General features: G+C 40.8%; 2 protein-coding genes and 1 long non-coding RNA gene across 3 annotated transcripts; 1 reads left to right on the forward strand and 2 right to left on the reverse strand.

Annotated features, from left to right (window-relative positions):
- Positions 1–13: 13 nt before the first annotated feature.
- Positions 14–5910, reverse strand: LOC134186743 (uncharacterized). Its single transcript, XM_062654780.1, has 7 exons — positions 5888–5910; positions 4197–4265; positions 3716–3842; positions 3517–3664; positions 2460–2531; positions 2287–2394; positions 14–199 (listed from the first exon to the last, which is right to left on the reverse strand). Exons 3-7 carry the CDS (start codon positions 3716–3718, stop codon positions 138–140), a joined length of 393 nt encoding a protein of 130 aa, XP_062510764.1. The 5' UTR covers positions 3719–3842; positions 4197–4265; positions 5888–5910; the 3' UTR covers positions 14–137.
- A 1384-nt stretch (positions 5911–7294) lies between these two features.
- On the forward strand, positions 7295–9915 carry LOC134187346 (uncharacterized). The gene is made up of 3 exons (XR_009971080.1): positions 7295–7508; positions 8832–8993; positions 9067–9915. It is a non-coding gene; the product is annotated as an uncharacterized LOC134187346 (long non-coding RNA).
- A 38-nt stretch (positions 9916–9953) lies between these two features.
- LOC134187296 (uncharacterized) lies at positions 9954–11189 on the reverse strand. The gene is made up of 2 exons (XM_062655412.1): positions 10031–11189; positions 9954–9974 (listed from the first exon to the last, which is right to left on the reverse strand). Exons 1-2 carry the CDS (start codon positions 10862–10864, stop codon positions 9954–9956), a joined length of 855 nt encoding a protein of 284 aa, XP_062511396.1. The 5' UTR covers positions 10865–11189.
- Positions 11190–18409: the final 7220 nt, after the last annotated feature.

Genomic DNA, 18409 nt, shown 5'->3' on the forward strand with positions numbered 1-18409 from the left:
GTGTGTGTTATATTATTATATCCAACCGGTAATGACTATAACTGGTTAGAATTGAATTATACAGCATCGTAAACTGGTCAACAAATGTCACAGCTGTTGCACTAGCAGCTTGAATAGTGGCATGATTTTGCTGGACACTACTTTGACATGCCATTCATTGCTCCAACCTTCCAAATATATGCAATCTTCTTCACATGTCCTACACACAATGCAAAATATTAAGCATAGCATTTCTTCAGTAAAATTTTTCATTTAATTAATCAATTAATTAAAAGACTGTACAGTACATGAACTGGTTACTTGTACAGTGTAATGACATGGACCACACTCGCTGAACCATTGATTTTCAAGGGACCAATATATATGGACATTTGTTGCTGTCCAGAACACCACAAAAAAGTATAGCTGCACCATTTTTGCAGCACTGGCTGTTAAAGGCAAAACATACATACATGCCTGCACTGGAACATGTACAAAATCCCTTTTTTGCTAAAGTTGCACTGATAAAACAGTTTTACTTATTCTCCAATAACTGATAATCTAGACCAATACAAGCTGATACGTATATACCGATCGATACAGGTAGCCAATCCAATATTTCACGATTATCAGTAATAGTGACAACTTAATTAGTTAACATTGAGTCATATTTGTGGTATCGTAGGTCTTGTACCCTGCCACAAGAAATAAACTTATTCCAAAAATTACAGAGGCAAATTGCAGTCCTCTCTTAAGTGAAAGTGTTCCTAGAATGAGATCTCTTCTTTAGCTTCAAATTAATCACGAGGCAACCCTCACATGCCAACCATACCTCTACACATGCACATCCTCTTTCTGTATTATTGGCTGCAACCAAACCATGTATCGTATACATGTAAAGTATATGTAAAGAATGTATAGCATACCTCACTTTTCCTACATTTATTTAATACTTAATTTTTTTAAATTGAGAAATTTTTTGAATAATCTGAGGTGTGTTGGGTTTGATAGTTAATTCAACATGTAAAATTATACCTAAAATCACATTTGTCTGTAAATTTACAGTTTGATAATGATTTCTACAGCCTACATTGATTGATTTATACAGTCTATTTATAAATAGTCAATATGATCTTATACAGCCAGTCAATATCGATTGATATATAGTAAGACTATTATTGCTCGATCCTTCGTTTTAGTTCTCGTTTGAATTCCTTGTTATCTACAAGCAGTGCATGCCAAATAATTTCACTGGTTGCATCATGGGGTTTTATTCACAAAAAAAGTCTATGTCCACACTAAAGAACAAGGTCACCAAAATAATCCATGTTTCCACATAGACGTCTTGCTGCTTCTTGACTAACTTGAAGTAGAGAATGTCAGTCTTCGAAACAAGGTTAAGCTCAACACTATTGCTAATGTATATATCAATCAATATTTACTGTACAGTATACATCAATCAATATTGCCTGTATACAATAATATTGACTATATATAAATTGGCGGTACAAATCAATCAATGTAGGCTGTATAAATCATTATCAAACTGCAAATTAACAGACAAATGATTGAAACTAAATTTTAGATGTTGAATTAATTAACTATCAAACCCAGCACACACCAGCACACGTCAAAGTATTCTAAAAATTTCTCAAAATTCTTTAAATTAAATATTAAGCAAATGTTGACAAAGCAAGGTATACATACTAGCATTGCTTACACACAAATGTTTAGAATATCAATCTTGATAATTGAATCCTTGCCCAAAATCTATTTATTTATTAGAAACGTACCAAGAATTTTTCAACTGCTGCTCTAAAACTCAATTGCTATACCTAATTCCTGATTTATGTAGTTAGCAGACCATTCCCATGCCAAACTGCAAGCAGAAGAAGATGCTCCTAACAGCACACACATATTCAACACACGTTGAGGCCAAGAAAGACGCTACCACAATAGAATCAAACAAGAACTACAAATACCGGAATCGTTACTGTTGACTTTCTGCACAGTGCATAGTGTACAAGAAACCGGGGACAGCAAGGATAATATCCAGGCACTTGGACACACACAACACACACACACACACACACACACACACACACACACACATACACACACACACAGACAGACAAAGACAGACAAACACAGACAGACAGACAGATAGACATACAGACAGACAGACAGACAGACAGACAGACAGACAGACACAAACACACCCACACACACACACACACACACACACAGACAAACACACACACACACACACACACACACACACACACACACACACACACACACCCTCACCTATCGGTTTTCTTAGTGTGACTATCCGCCCACTAACAGTCAAATTTGATGTTCCTTTGTTGTCTGACTGGGCTGATAGAGACGTCATCATTTCCTTTACAACTCCAACTGACACAAGAGACGAGTTCTCATTACTGATATTTAGCCAAGCAACACACAAGAGTGATTCTCACGGAAATTTGGCATCTCCGTGTCCTGTGCTTGAACCAAGTTGGTAGAAGCACAAACAGACGGTCTGACAGCAACTGAAACAAAATACAAAATGTAGATCTTTACTGTGGAGGGATGGAGGGATTGTACAGGATTAGTGTCTTCTTTCATTCATGAATCTGTCCATCAGTCTGCTTGTATGTCCATCTCTCTGTCTGTCCATTGTTTGTCCATCTCTCTGTCTGTTTGTCTACTTATCGGTCCATTGTCTGTCTGTCTGTCTGTTCATCTGTCTGTTTGTATGTCCATCTCTCTGTCTGTCCTCTCTCTCTCCTGTCTGTGTATTGTTTGTCCATCTTTCTGTCTGTTTGTCTACTTGTCTGTCCATTTGTCTGTCTGTCTGTATGTCCATCTGTCTATCTGTCTGTCCATCTTTCTGTCTGTTTGTCTACTTGTCTGTCCATCTTTCTGTCTGTTTGTCTACTTGTCTGTCCATTATCTGTCTGTCTGTAAGTCTGTCCATTGTCTGTCTGTCATCTGTCTGTATGTATGTATGTCCATCTCTCCATCTGTCTATCTGTCCATTGTCTATCCATCCATCCAAACATCTATAGATAAGTGCCATTTTGTCTGTCCTGTCCGTACGTGGAAGTTTCGTCATGCTGTACAGACAGGAAGTAGAGTCGGGACAGGGTGGAGGCTAGTCACTTTGATTCTCCATCTGTCTGTCTGTCTGTCTGTCTGTCCATCCATCCAAACATCTTTGATTCTCCATCTGTCTGTCTGTCTGTCCATTTGCCTGTCTGTCTGTCCATCTGTCTGTCAATACATATATTTAAAATTTCAACACTATTACGTCTGTCCATCTGCCTGTCTGTCTGTCTGTCCATCTGTCTGTCTGTCCATCCATCCAAACATCTTTGATTCTCCATCTGTCTACACGTCTTCCCTTCCATCCAATCAACTTCCCATCATCCGTCTCTTTCCCTCTGTCTGTCTATCAAGTCCAACCATTTGCCCACTTGTCTGTACATGCTGCTATCCCCTGAACTCTCCCATTAATTATTTAAAACATCGTACCAACTGGCTGTGTCGTTGACATCACCGGCATTGAGCTCGTTCCCAGTGTGATCACATTTCTTGGCTTGAAATGCTTGAAAGGACAGTTGGGCTTGAGGCAGCCACTCGGTTGAATCTCAAAGCAACACAACAACTCACTCTTCAACGGCTAAACATTCGACATTCTCACAAGAATGTGAGAAATAGACGAAAGTGTCACCATTCACAGTGATATGCATATGTCTGAACGGACATGCTGATCGAAAGCACGACCCTTGTAGCCACAACGCACAGACAGTGTTGTTACCGAGTGCAGCTTGACTGTGACAGAAAGGGCATTGGTCACCCTGGAATAGAGACGACAGTCAAGACGTACAAAAAATAAAAAATAATTTGCATATAAATAATTTATATAAATAAATTATTATTAAATAACAAAAATAAAAAAATTGTATACAATTAATTTATATAAATTAATTATATGTAAATTATTAATTAATTAATTTTTATTTATTAATTAATAAATCAATAATTTGCATACAATTAATTTGTATTTTTATTTATTTATATAAATTAATTGTATGCAAATTATTTATTTATTTATTTTTTATTTATTAATATAAATAAATAGCATACAATTAATTTATATTAATAAATTATTAATCAATAATTCACATGATTGGTGACTATATCAACTGTACCTTCAGACATTCAGTATTATAATAGAAGTAACAATCGTCTCCTTTCGTAGCCATTCGATCGCCTCAACCCTGCAACACATATGAAATACATCCAACACATAAACTAATCAACGTCATGCAACTTCTGTGTTTCACACCACAAAAAGGACACAACAGACAAACAGACACTTGAAATGAGTTTAGATGAAAAGTGCGTGGGTGTGGCAGATAGGTGTGTGTGTGTGTGTGTGTGTGTGTGTGTGTGTGTGTGTGTGTGTGTGTGTGTGTGTTGTGTGTGTGTGTGTGTGTGTGTGTGTGTGTGTGTGTGTGTGTGTGTGGTGTATTTACCATTCATGATACATTTGTCATCTGTCAATTGTTTGTCAACCTGTCTGTCAATTGTTTGTCTATGTGTCTGTCCATTGTTTGTCTGTGTCTATCAATTGTTTGTCCACCTGTCTGTCCATTGCTTGCCTGTGTCTATCAATTGTTTGTTCACCTGTCTGTCCATTGCTTGCCTGTGTCTGTCAATTGTTTGTCCACCTGTCTGTCTGTATGTCCATCTGTCTGTCAATTGTTTGTCTGTGTGTCTGTCCATTGTTTGTCTGTGTGTCTGTCCACTGCTTGCCTGTGTCTGTCAATTGTTTGTCCACCTGTCTCTGTCTGTCTGTCTGTCTGTCAATTGTTTGTCTATGTGTCTGTCCATTGTTTGTCTGTGTCTATCAATTGTTTGTCCACCTGTCTGTCCATTGCTTGCCTGTGTCTATCAATTGTTTGTTCACCTGTCTGTCCATTGCTTGCCTGTGTCTGTCAATTGTTTGTCCACCTGTCTGTCTGTATGTCCATCTGTCTGTCAATTGTTTGTCTGTGTGTCTGTCCATTGTTTGTCTGTGTGTCTGTCCACTGCTTGCCTGTGTCTGTCAATTGTTTGTTCACCTGTCTCTGTCTGTCTGTCTGTCAATTGTTTGTCTATGTGTCTGTCCATTGTTTGTCTGTGTCTATCAATTGTTTGTCCACCTGTCTGTCCATTGCTTGCCTGTGTCTATCAATTGTTTGTTCACCTGTCTGTCCATTGCTTGCCTGTGTCTGTCAATTGTTTGTCCACCTGTCTGTCTGTATGTCCATCTGTCTGTCAATTGTTTGTCTGTGTGTCTGTCCATTGTTTGTCTGTGTGTCTGTCCACTGCTTGCCTGTGTCTGTCAATTGTTTGTTCACCTGTCTCTGTCTGTCTGTCTGTCAATTGTTTGTCTATGTGTCTGTCCATTGTTTGTCTGTGTCTGTCAATTGTTTGTCCATCTATCTATCCATTGTTTGTTTGCTTGTCTGTCAAATATATGTCCATTGTTTGTCTGTCTGTCTGTCCATTGTTTGTATGTCTGTCTGTCAATTGTTTGTCCATCTGTTTTTCTGTCCATCTGTCTGTCCATTGTTTGTCTGTCTGTCCATTGTTTGTTTGTCTGTCTGTCCCATCCATTTCTGTCCATCTGTCTGTCTGTGTGTCTATCCATCTGTCTGTCTGTGTGCCTGTCTATCTCTCTGTCTGTGAGTCTGTCCATCTGTCTGTATGAGTCTGTCCATCTGTACATCTGTGTGTCTGTCCATCTGTCCGTCTATCCATCTGTCTGTGACAGTGTCAGTCTATCCGTTTGTCTGCTTATCCGTCACTCTATCAGCAAACACGTGCTACACAATCCAGTCACAGCAATCTGTACCCAATGCTGCTGCTTTGTCCTCCCCAACAGCCAACTTCTCATCCTTCACGTTCTCCACTCCTCGTTGCTGTTGATCTCATCAGCTCCTTGCAGGCGTAGCTCTTGTAAAAAGATTGCCAACCCATTAGCTTCTATAGCAGTCTTCACCAAAAGTCAGATGAAGAGTACTTGCAGTCCCTCTCTGTTGATATTCAGTGGCATAATGAAGACATACGACATTCTTTCAAAGAATCAGCCATGCTGGATGATGATCTGTTCCAACAGAAAAGGCAGAAAACAACCATGAAGGAGACTGAAATACCCAGTAGTGGTGAAGACAAGAATCAGACAATTGAGACAGTCAAAACAAGTCTCAATGAAGTCATGGTTGACCTAGAAACTGGACTTGCCCCCAACATGACAAATAATGATGGGTATCTGACAGCTGTTAAAAAGTTTTGCGAAACTACTGGAAATGTTGAGGAAAATCAACACATCCACCGACCAAGCAGCAGCGTTTAGTTTCAGCATTACACACTTTTGGCAGTCATACAGGGATAACAAAGCACAGGCAAAGAATTTGGGTGCAGCCTACAGCCCTCGGCAGACGAAAACACATGAGAAATTCAAGCTCTGTTCCTGCAAAAGCTGACTGCCCCAGTGTGTTTAATAGTAGGAGATCAACTCAAACAACTCCTTCTGTCAGTAGGTATGTGATGCCGAAGCGAATACAAAAGATAAAGAGACAGCACAGTCTGTCCGCCAGTATTCAGCAGAACAGCAAAAATGTTGACAGTTTATTATAAACTTTATACTTAGAAGCATGTTTACTATAGATATACAATGTAAGGTATAGATTACGTGTAAGCCCATGCAATGTTCCTGAAGAACTAAAAAGTTAATCTATGTCTACGTGACTATACGTACCGTAGTCTAGCTACTAGTAGTTTGCATATTTTAATAGATAGCTAGCTGTATTACGTGTACACCAGTTTGAAGAGGTCTCTGGTTGAACAGCTGAAAGTTGGAACAGCTCCTTTTGCGATGCAAGTGCACTGACGCAGATTTCTGCTGAATTATGAACTAAGAAAAATAAGTTATCACAACGTAAGGTAGACGAAACGTCTAGCCTACCTGCTATAGCTACTTTGTGCGTATGTGCTTTGATGGCCCCCGAGTTCGAAAATTACGACGCAGCTACCGCTTCAGCAACGTCAATGGTGTGGCGTCGCAAGGTGCGCAGTAGTCAACGAACGCAAACAACAATACAATCATGTTACGTTCTTTCTGCTAACGTCACGTGCAGATTACAGGTATACGGGACGTTTATCCGGGTACTGAAGAAAGTGGGCCCCAAAAAAAATTCGCCCGGGGAGGGCGAATTTTTTTTGAACACCCTTTCGACTTAGACGCTGGAGCTAACAGTGCGCTGGTAGTACGAGGCTAGCGGCGCGGCCTTTGATTCTTGGTAGTCAATGGACATGTTGCAACCGTGATTTTGACATAAACGAAGTGCTGCGTTTTTGCGCATCTCTCGAGCAGTAACCTGCACCGTTTATTCAAAGGGGCCCCCAGTTTTGAACATCGTCTGCTGAACGTTGTTTTCTCTGTGCAAATCGACTTCAAATAGATTGGACGGCAGGTAAAGTGATTTCTAAATTACTATGAATTGCGATTAAACATTTTTTATTATTTCTAAAGTCTTTTTTGGGTGCATATAGCTATGCACGTTGCCTCGATTGAATTGTACGGCAATATTTACGCTATTACATACACTGCATACATCAAATTGTGTACTATTTATTGCAAATCTATTTTCTGTGTGCAATCATATAATGTGCAATTAATAATACAATTATATAATACAAATTACTACTACCACAAATTTACTAACAGATAAACATTATCTAGTTGAAATGACAGCATTGATATATTTTAAGCATTACTTAGTTGGTATAAACACGTACGTAAATAATATATAGACGTTTCAATAATCATGACAAATCAGATGTTGGATATATATGACTTTTACGTACTGACATTATATTTTGAAATACATATCATGCCATTGGTTGTTATATAATTGGTGACATGAATGACAGTTATATATGTAATTAGCTGTGTGTGTGTGTGTGTGTGTGTGTGTGTGTGTGTGTGTGTGTGTGTGTGTGTGTGTGTTGATTGTGTGTGTGTGTGTGTGTGTGTGTGTGTGTGTTGATTGTGTGTGCGTACTTTACCTACTTGAAGTACGAGCAACATAGCTAGAACATAATCAATATTTGGTAAAGATCAAATGGTTGAAATGAAGACGAAGATCGATACTTAGTTTATGCAGCAAATGTTAGGCAAACTCAACTTTGACATACTAGAATTATTAGTTTGTAGATGGTAATATTTTATTATATGATCTACACAGCTGATCAACTGAAAACTCTTTTTTAGTTAATCTAGATTATTTAGTTATGTGGTGTTTATTGTTGCTGTCGACGATGTGACAGTGGAAATAATTTAATTGGAAAATTATTGCTGCGGCTAGTCTTTTACAAACATTGATTTATTAAGTGCCTATCTGTTTGTATCAATATGCATGTGTTTTGACTTTATGTGTTGACTTATTTTTTGCAGCGACACTATTAGTTAATTTTCATTATCATGCAACAACAGTTTGTAGATGTTATAGATACTAAGAAATAAGTTGAAAATTAATTGAACAGAGTTGTTTGATTATCTGTTTTTGTTTTTGTTTGTCTGACCATCTATTTATATCTGTTTGTTTGTCTGCTTGTTTGTTTGTTTGTTTGTCTGTTTATCTATTTGTTATTACATATGTTCTTATTGATTGGTTCTATAGTTTATATGTATAGGCTAAATAATATGATCTAAACTAATTAGTTAGCTTTATAAATTATTGTATCCTGGGGCAATTCCTTGGTAGTTCTGTATGTTTGTTCTTTTTTGGATCAAGAACGTACCTTGGGGTATTTTGCTGCAGCAATGGATTTCAGTATACTTTGACACATAATTATGTCATCAAGACTCATGTCACAAACAATTGGTTATTCATAATACATAGTAACAAGAGTTGTGATCAACTATGCAGTTTACATTGTGCAAGTTAGTGGTCCAAGTAAGTACGGAATATTTCTTTTGCATGTCTTCATAACTGTGCTTAATTAATTAACATAATATTATACTGGCAGGTTGAGAGAGTAGTGAACAGTCTATCATCTTCCTGCATTTTGTTGACCTTTGGAGATACTGTCTTTCAAAGAGTGAGGTCTTTTGATTGAGTTGTTTTTTAGTTGAACTGGTATAAAATACCTGTCATCTTTTTCAGTCTCTTTTTGATTTTTAGTAACAGCTGCAGGGGCTCGTCCAGGAGGTGCTGCTGCTTTCCCTCTGTGTATTGATTTTCTTCTTCCAGCTGATTTGGCTTGAATAGGGATCCTCCTACCTCGCCGCAAAACTCCGTAATTCTTTCGGTTGACACGGCCCCCAAAGCACCAACCGAATTTATGGAAAGCTGTAATCAGACGAGAGTTTGTGGATTTGGTGGATAGTTTATTGTATGTTGTAATAAACTTTTCTATGCTTTGCTGGAACATAACATCAGCCCTCAGTTGCTTTTTAATATCTTCGGATATTAATTAAGTCAACTACCTGACAGAGTTGGTCTTGTTGCTGTGTTTCTTGTTTTAGAGAGACAGTGGTATCAGAATCATGCTCTTTGTTGCACTGCTTTGTGTCATCATCTACACACCATTGTGGCTGTAGATATTCTGATTGCGCATACCAGCCAGTTGAAATGTAGTGCTGCTGCTGCTTCTCCTGCTGCTGTGTTGGTGATGGTGGTGACTCGCATGATTTCTTTGTTGTGTCAACTGGCTTACTGATTAGCGTATAGAAGGACAAATCTTCTACACATTCCTTGCCATATGCAATGTATGCCAACTTCCATTTGTCTTCAGGGTTGAGAGCAGGAATGCAGTTTACTGTTGTGCACCCAAAGTGCAACACAACTGCTGCTTGGTGACTACACGGTGACCCATCTTGACCTCTTGGGCACGTGCAAACTCCTATTTTTGTGTCAGTGTAATAAGCAACTCTCCTTTCAGTCTTACTTGGCACCAAAAAGCATTCTTTTGCGATCTGCTTTATGGTTACTTTAGCATATGCTTTAGCATTTACGCCTTGATATTGAAGAGAAATAAAGCGGTCAACTCGACTGTGGGCTAGACTGAGCAGTTTACTCTGGTAGTACCGTTCCATTATTTCAGTTATGAAATAGAATATCTGTACCAAGTTGTATGCTTTCACTCGACTGAAAATGAGCTCTTTCAGGATCCTCATTCCAGCTTCTGCATAGTTGTTAGTATGATTTCCTTTAATAAGAATCGTTCTACGATAGCAGTGCGCCCATTCTCTTCGTCTACCCCACAGTGACTGCATGTGACTATAAAACGTAGGATATTTATTTACTTTAGGGCTTTGAAGGAAACTGTTGTAGTGTTTCTGTAGCTCAGTTTCTGTATTAGTGTAAACTAATTTCTTGACTTTTTCAATAAGGATGGTACAATCATTTTTAAAAATGTGGTCTTTACTATCATATAGCCAGCTCCACCTGCGTTGAAGAAAATGAAATGTACATAGAAGGAGATTTGCTGTTGGCCAGAAATTGTGAAGAGCTTCTCGCTCTGTATGGCTGTCATCGGTCATAACAATAGTGAGACTATGTTTCACTCCTTTGCCATTGAATGCCTCCTCAGGCAAAACTTCTCCTAACAACTCCAGTCCACGATTTATGGTTGTCGCCTGCTCATCTGAAGTGACAATCACACCTAGAGGGATACCAGAAGTAGGTGTGCTAGTTGACATAATGAATACAGATGAATTATAGCGATCTAGTGAGGAAGTTGCATCAATAAACACCATTTCTCTGGCTTGTTTGATGTTGTTGTGGGCTCTGGACATAAGTGATGTACAGATTGCTAGAACCATTGGCTGATGTTTCTGCTTTCTTTTACACAACTTGACTTTTTTTCTTGGTGGTGGTGAGATGTCGTCATCACTGTTAGAAGATGTGCCACTTTTTGCTTTGTTCAAGCATGGATTTTCATAGACCTGAAGTTTGGCTGTTCCACCTTGTTGTTAGTTGTTTTCATTGTAGATATCCATTTCACTTTGAAGCTGAAAAAACATGTCTGGCCCATTCTCTTTACCCATTTCCATCTTTCTCCATTGCTCATGCAATCTGCTGTAGTCCTGTACTGATGGATTTATGGCCCTGTCTGCTAGTACACGTTGAACATCTTGCTCGTTTTCAGCACAGGAAATCATCAGGTTGGTTTCATGGGCGTGCCGAGCTGATGCTGCACTATGCCCCTTAGAGAAAAGAGTGAAAATTTCCTGCTTTGTGGCATCATCTACAAATCGAAAACTCAACGCATGCGCTGAGTGTACAGGATGGTTGTGAATAAAATTCAACTTCAAGATTGTCATGTGTGACATGACGTTTTTATCTGCTGTACAAACTTGCTTATTGGTAGGTTTCATGATGGTTAAAGTCAACTTTGAAGGACATTCTGTTTTTTTGCTTCTCATTCCTGCAATGAGAGATCTTCTCAGTCCTTTTCTCTCAACTCGAAGATGTGCCTATTTTTGCTTGTGACTTAATGATTTTCTGTGATGCTGACAATGCATGTGGAATTTTGCCACAAGGCGTTTGAAAGCAATCTTCTTTGTTCTTGTTGTTTTGTATGTGCACTTGCTGTGACACATGAATTGTTTTAGCCATTGCTCTGCATCGGCTTTAGTCGCTAAATTAATTCGTAGAGTGGCAGAAAACTGGAGACTATCAAGACAGTGTTGCTCAGATACTTTGAATTCGTCTATCACATATGTGTATTTATTGGATTGTGGTACAACAGCTCTCAATTGTTCTGGGCAATCATTTCTGTTTAGGACAGAATAGCAATTTCTATTGCCGGAGGAGACTCTTTCCACAGTGTTGTTTTCAAAATCCGAATCTAAATCTGTGCTTAGATTTGACTGGCAGATTGGAATGAGCGATTGTTTGATTGTGGATTGACATTCATTGTTTTTGGACTCCGTTATGGGTGCCAAGTCAGTGCTGTTGGTTATTTCTACATGTGTTGATATGGATTCATTGGAGTCAGCTGCTGTCTTTGACTTGCACACGTCTGTTAGTTCTGACTGAATCCGACAAGGAATCTGGGGAATGTCAGACTGTAGTAACAAGCCAATAAAGTACGAGTACTTACTAACTGTACAAACTGTTCTAGATATATCATTCAGGTTTTCTAAGTGGTTCTATAAATAGAATGTTTGAGTTTCTTAAGGCCTGTCCACACTGGCAACTGGATCGCGATCCGATCGCGATCCAACCGCAACGCTGTCCACACTTGCAACTCGATCGCGATAGGATCGCGATCGGATCGCGATCCGTCCGATCCACATCGCGAGGTGGATTCGATCGCGATCCGATCGCGATCGGTTGAATCCAATTAGAAATAGTGGGCGTTACCTTCACGTACGCTACGCGTGTAGTCGGAACATCTAGCACTCCTCACCCGTCTTTGTTCTCGCTCACCTTACGTCGCTGTATCAACGCTTTCTACAAGCAAAGAAACCACACATACACATCGGTCATCAGTCACGTGATAGCGAAATGAGGCGGAGGTATCGTTTTCAAAGTGCAGTGTGGACGCTCGCTATCCCGATCCGATCGCGATCCATTCTGGTCTAGTATCAGTAGTAAGCTGTTGACTGTTAATTTAATTAATTAATGGATATATAAATTAACAATCATGTACCTGACTGAAGTCCATGTCTCTTCTGTGAACCACGCAATAGGCATACTGAATAGATAAAATTAAATTGTGACTAGTTTAAAACAAGTCAGACCAAGTAGCTTGTAATACCTGGAGAAGAAACACCCCCCAGTCATTACCGTTCTGCTGTTGAGGTATTTCCTGTATTAGCGTAAGTCATAAAGAAAGTATGAATAACAGAATAATGTCTTTGTGTATATTGCATTTATTTATAGATTACAATGGTAATCATGCTACATAACAACACTAACTAATGTCAGTTGTTTGCACACCGTGGTCTTTTAACTGTTTATTGGATTTAATGATGAACACACATATATGCACGCACACACACACACACACACACACACACACACACACACACACAAATTCACAATACACTAACTGCATTCACGACATTGCATCTCAAAAAAGGACTCTTTATATTAGGTGCGTGTTTATATTAGTAGTGAACATCACTACTATTTGTCATAAATTAACATCGATTTGTGTCACCATTTCTGTGATGTCCGACAATCGGTGACATATTTCTAGTTGAGATAACAACACGATTACTCCACAATGCTACGGTTGTTTACAAAGATTGATACAGTTACGCAATCTCCTTTAGTAGGACAACAAATTGAGTGTTAATATTAGTAGTGAACATCACTATTATTTGTCATAAATTAACATCGATTTGTGTCACCATTTCTGTGATGTCCGACAAGCAGTGGCATATTTCTAGTTGAAATTACAACGCGATTGCTCTACAATACGACAGTTGTTTACAAAGATTTGATATTAACCCGCCACTTCTTAACCACATCCGGGCCCTATTTGCACTACAAGTAGGTTGAACAAGATGGCTGTTTCACTTTGCAGGGAGACTAGCCCCAACCTACGCGAAGAGGGTTGGCTGCACCGGAATTTACCCAAGTCCGCGCTTGTGTTGATTGAGAAAGCCATGAATGCAGTACCAGTATCTCAAACCGAAAAGATGGCGGACTCCGCTAGAAAGTTTACTCATATCTGTTTACACCGTGCTGTTGAAGAGCAGTTTCTTACAGATGGCCTGACGACTATGCTGGAAGGATTGGGTTCTGACTTCGTGGTATCGAGAGAAATCCAAACGGGCAGCGGAAGAGCAGATATTGTAGTTCGTGTAAGAAATACAAATAGAATCGTCGTAATTGCCAAAGTGAAAAGTGCAATTACTTTGAAAGTACCGCTTGCACAAACCATGCAATATTTCTGCCAATTCAAGGAGGGTTGTTCAATGGAGAGTTTCTCCAGCCTTGTTGTTACACTTAAACCACCACATATAGTGGTCTATGGAGCTGTCAGTGTGGGTCAATCCAGTGACCAGGTGTTGTTCAGTGTACTGGAGAATGTGTATATAACTATGGAAAGTCATGTTATTGACAAGCTTGCTCAGGTGTTCGGAAGAATTGAAGCAGTTGCGACAGAGCTGGCTACGAGTTCAGCAAGCATGAGGGAAGTACAGGTGACCTCTGACCTAGTACTAAAAAATATTGCAACGCATGAAACATGCAAACGGAAACTCACAGTTTTTACAGCTACATACCAAGGAAGACAAGTTCTACTAAAGCTGTCTGAGACTGGTTATGGTGAAGAGGTGCATAGATGTATGCATAAGCTGAAGTTTGCTCCTGAACTCATCTACTGTCAAGAAACGAAGGATTTGACTGTTGTTGTCATGGAGCTGGTTCCTAATGCTAAGAATCTGGAAGAGTATCTTAAAATAACTCATGGCCAAGGTCATGACTATGGCTGAATTAAGAACGAGCTGCAGAAGATTGGCCAAACACTGTCTGATAAAAGATTTGTACATGGAGACTTGAGGGCGCCAAATTTTCTGATTGTGCAGGATTTTATGGAGAAGCCTGAGGCTGTCTGCCTAGTTGATTATGACTGGGCTGAAAAGAATGGTACAAGAAGTTATCCATTAGACTTGAATGAGCGAGTTTATGGAGGAAATATACGTGGAGGTGGACCAATGATACTACAGCACGACAAGATACTACTCCAACGATTGCTGGACTCTATTGGCTAGGGTAAGTTAATTTGCGCATGATGATTGAGAATGTTTTCTGTGTAATTGCTGGTCTAGTGCACGTATTTATCTAGTGTTGAAGCATTTGGAAATAAATTAACATACATTTGTATCACAATTTCTGTAATGTCCACAATCGGTGGCATATTTCTAGTTATAATTACAACACGATTACTCCACAATATTACAGTTGTTCAGAAATATTTATGCAGTTCCCTAGTTCCCTTTGGATGGGCGTTAATATCAATAGTGTACATCAATTAACATAGATTTGTATCACAATTTCTGTGATGTCCGACAAGCGGTGACATATTTCTAGTAACAAGATCATGATGTTTAAAATCTACGAGTTCAGCAAGCATGAGGAAAGTACAAGTGACCTCTGACCTACTCTAGTAGTCAATAATAACGCAATCTCTTTTAATAAGACGACAAGGTGAGTGTTAAAGTGGCACAGTCCAGATTTATGCGCATGTTCGTGAAACTGCTTGCTCGCGCGGATTGCTTTTGCCTCGCTTTGGATTCTGCGCATAGCTAGATCAAAACATGGCGTTCCCGACAGATGAGATGATGTTGTCAGGTGAAACTGATGATGAAGAAACGTTAAAAAATCTAGTTGAGCCAGTAAGTTTTTGTTGGACTCCATATTTTGATTGGTATACACAACGTGATCGGTGTGATAGGAGAGTGTGAGATGCAGTTGCAGAAAGAAGTGCGCTAGAGTGAGACGTGATGGACGAGGCTGCGAGTGCAAAAGCGGCAGGTGCGCACTGTGTGAGTGTATGTTCTTGCAGACCTGAGATATGCAAAAATCGCGGAGAGGTGCGCGCTACAGAGCTTCGTCTGTTATTCTTGACTAGTACCACATAGTCTGCACATCTAGAGTTGTCGAGGAGATGACAGTCATGCAGGTGTATTAGTTGGTTCTCCCAGAGAAGTGGCTCCTTCTGCTGATGAAATTGAGGTTGTCATATTTCTTTTTTATATATACCTAATGGTGCAACTACAGTACAACCAAGGTATCTTCCATTGCATGTCTTGTAGGGATCTGTTAGCAATCTCAGCATTAGACAGCTTCAAAATGTTGTGAGCTCCTTCATTTGTAATTCAAGAAAGTCGTTGCAACTTGCTGAGGTCTACGCTAATGTTCGTGCAGAGAGAGGTGACGGAGACCATCCTTTTGCATCACCAATAAATCCAGAGACTTTGCCATGGTGCATTTGTGGCCGATGTGTTAACATGGATCAGCTTAGAGAGAACGTGTGTTGTCGAAAGAGAGTTTGCTGTACAACTGAAGAATATTTCAGGGCAACAACTCTTAGGGTTGGTTAGGGTTAGGGTTAGGGTTAGGATTAAGGTTAGAATCAGAGTTAGGGTTAGGGTCAGGGTTAGGGTTAGGGTCAAGGTTAGGGTCAGGGTTAGGGTTAGGGTCAGGGTTAGGGTCAGGGTTAGGGTTAGGGTCAGGGTTAGGGTTAGGGTCAAAGTGAGGGTCAGGGTCAGGGTTAGGGTCAGGGTCAGGGTCAGGGTCAGGGTTAGGGTCAGGGTCAGGGTCAGGGTCAGGGTCAGGGTTAGAGTCAGAGTTAGGGTTAGGCCGTTAGGGTTTCCCCAGCCGGGCCGACCCCTTCCCCACCAGTGGATTTGCAAGCGATACGACCAGAATGCCTTCGAGATGACACAAGTCGCGTGAGCGTGGGAGACCTCGATTCCAATCCTTTTAGTATGGCGCCCGACGGTAGATTCACTCTGTCTGCTTCCGTTGAGAATGACGTCACATATTGTGGTTCCCGTGTGTTTGGCTCACAAGGCCGTGTCGTGTCGGTACGTGTCGATCGGACTGTGGTCGATCCGTACGTTACCTTAGGAGCGTGGAGTCTGCGCCGTTATCGCGTCAGACCGTCCCGTTCCCTTTTTTGGTTCCAGATCGTTGCTTACTTGGTGTAACGGACTCTCTGTGGGTCGTGTAGTACATCGTGTTTTTTACATTGTGTTGTCGTGTCTGTCTGGGTTTTTGTGTCGGTGTGTGTGTGTGTGTGTGTGTGTGTGTGTCTGTGTGCACGCGCTAGTATGTAGGTTTATTAAGTCATCTCTATGTTAAATCAACATTCGTAATCAGTGTCTTATAGTGTCGGGTTGTTAGAATAAGCGGGCGCAGCCGACGGCGGGAGACCGAGGCGAGCTCTGTCGATACAGGTCTTGTGGGCTTCCCCCTTATCGCGTGGTCGGGTGTAGTCGTTACCTATTTCCACGGAAAGCATCCTAATGTCCGGTACTCTACGGTCAGTGCGGGTTCTCGGCGATTTTAGGTTCAGGATTACGAAGGGTTAGGCTATGTATTCGTCGTTGTGGGAGTGACCATTTAGGCGATCTTGTGGTGAAGGTAGAGAGTGGGGTCGGGTGCGGGTTCTCGGCGATTTTAGGTTTAGGGTAACGAAGGGTTAGGCTATGTATTCGTTGTTGTGGGAGTGACTATTTAGGCGATCTTATGGTGAAGGTAAAGAGTGGGGTCGGGTGCGGGTTCTCGGCGATTTAGGTTTAGGATTACGAAGGGTTAGGCTATGTATTCGTTGTTGTGGGAGTGACTATTTAGGCGATCTTATGGTGAAGGTAAAGAGTGGGGTCGGGTGCGGGTTCTCGGCGATTTTAGGTTTAGGATTACGAAGGGTTAGGCTATGTATTCGTTGTTGTGGGAGTGACTATTTAGGCGATCTTGTGGTGAAGGTAAAGAGTGGGGTCGGTGCGGGTTCTCGGCGATTTTAGGTTCAGGGTTACGAAGGGTTAGGCTATGTATTCGTTGTTGTGGGAGTGACCGTTTAGGCGATCTTTCGGTGGAGGCCTATCGACTGACAATCGGGTGGGAGAATTATTTATCGACTACCAGGGTCGGTGTCCCGTCTGTCTGGCTATCGAGTCGGTGTATCGTCTGGCTATCGGGTTGGAGAATTATTTATCGACTGTAAGAGTCGGTGTCACGTCTGTCTCGCTATTCATTCGGTCTATCGTCTGACTAACGGGTGAGAGAATTATTTATCGACCGTAAGAGTCGGTGTCCCGTCTGTCAAACTATTCAGTCGGTCTATCGTCTGACTATCGGGTGGGAGAATTATTTATCGACTGTAGGAGTCAGTGTCCCGTCTGTCTGGCTATTCATTCGGTCTATCGTCTAACTGATGGGTGGGGAAAATTATTTGTCGACTGTAGGAGTCGGTGTCCCGTCTGTCAAACTGTTCAGTCGGTCTATCGTCTGACTATCGGGTGGGAGAATTATTTGTCGACTGTAAGAGTCGGTGTCGCGTCTGTCTCGCTATTCAGTCGGTCTGTCCTCTGACTATCGGGTGGGAGAATTATTTATCGACTGTAAGAGTCGGTGTCCCGTCTGTCAAACTATTCAGACCGGTCTATCGTCTGACTATCGGGTGAGTAAATTATTTATCGACTGTAGGAGTCGGTGTCCCGTCTGTCCAACTATTCGGTCGGTCTGTCGTCTGACTATCGGGTGGGAGAGTTATTTATCGACTGTAAGAGTCGGTGTGCCGTCTGTCAAACTATTGATTCGGTCTATCGTCTGACTATCGGGTGGGAGAATTATTTATCGACTGTAAGAGTCGGTGTCCCGTCTGTCAAACTATTCAGACCGGT

This window comes from Corticium candelabrum, chromosome 11 (assembly GCF_963422355.1).
Source record: "Corticium candelabrum chromosome 11, ooCorCand1.1, whole genome shotgun sequence".
Classification (NCBI taxonomy): domain Eukaryota; kingdom Metazoa; phylum Porifera; class Homoscleromorpha; order Homosclerophorida; family Plakinidae; genus Corticium; species Corticium candelabrum.

Excerpts from the sequence above, each read along its gene's own strand:
- LOC134187296 (XM_062655412.1), bottom strand. The coding sequence starts at position 10,864 with ATGGTTCTAGCAATCTGTACATCACTTATGTCCAGAGCCCACAACAAC. Across the intron at positions 9,975-10,030 it reads ATGCTAAAGCATATGCTAAA|GAGAGTTGCTTATTACACTG; the intron begins GTAACCATAAAG and ends TAAGACTGAAAG.
- LOC134186743 (XM_062654780.1), bottom strand. Across the intron at positions 2,395-2,459 it reads CACGGAGATGCCAAATTTCC|TTGGAGTTGTAAAGGAAATG; the intron begins GTGAGAATCACT and ends CTCTTGTGTCAG. Across the intron at positions 200-2,286 it reads CACACTAAGAAAACCGATAG|GACATGTGAAGAAGATTGCA; the intron begins GTGAGGGTGTGT and ends CATTGTGTGTAG.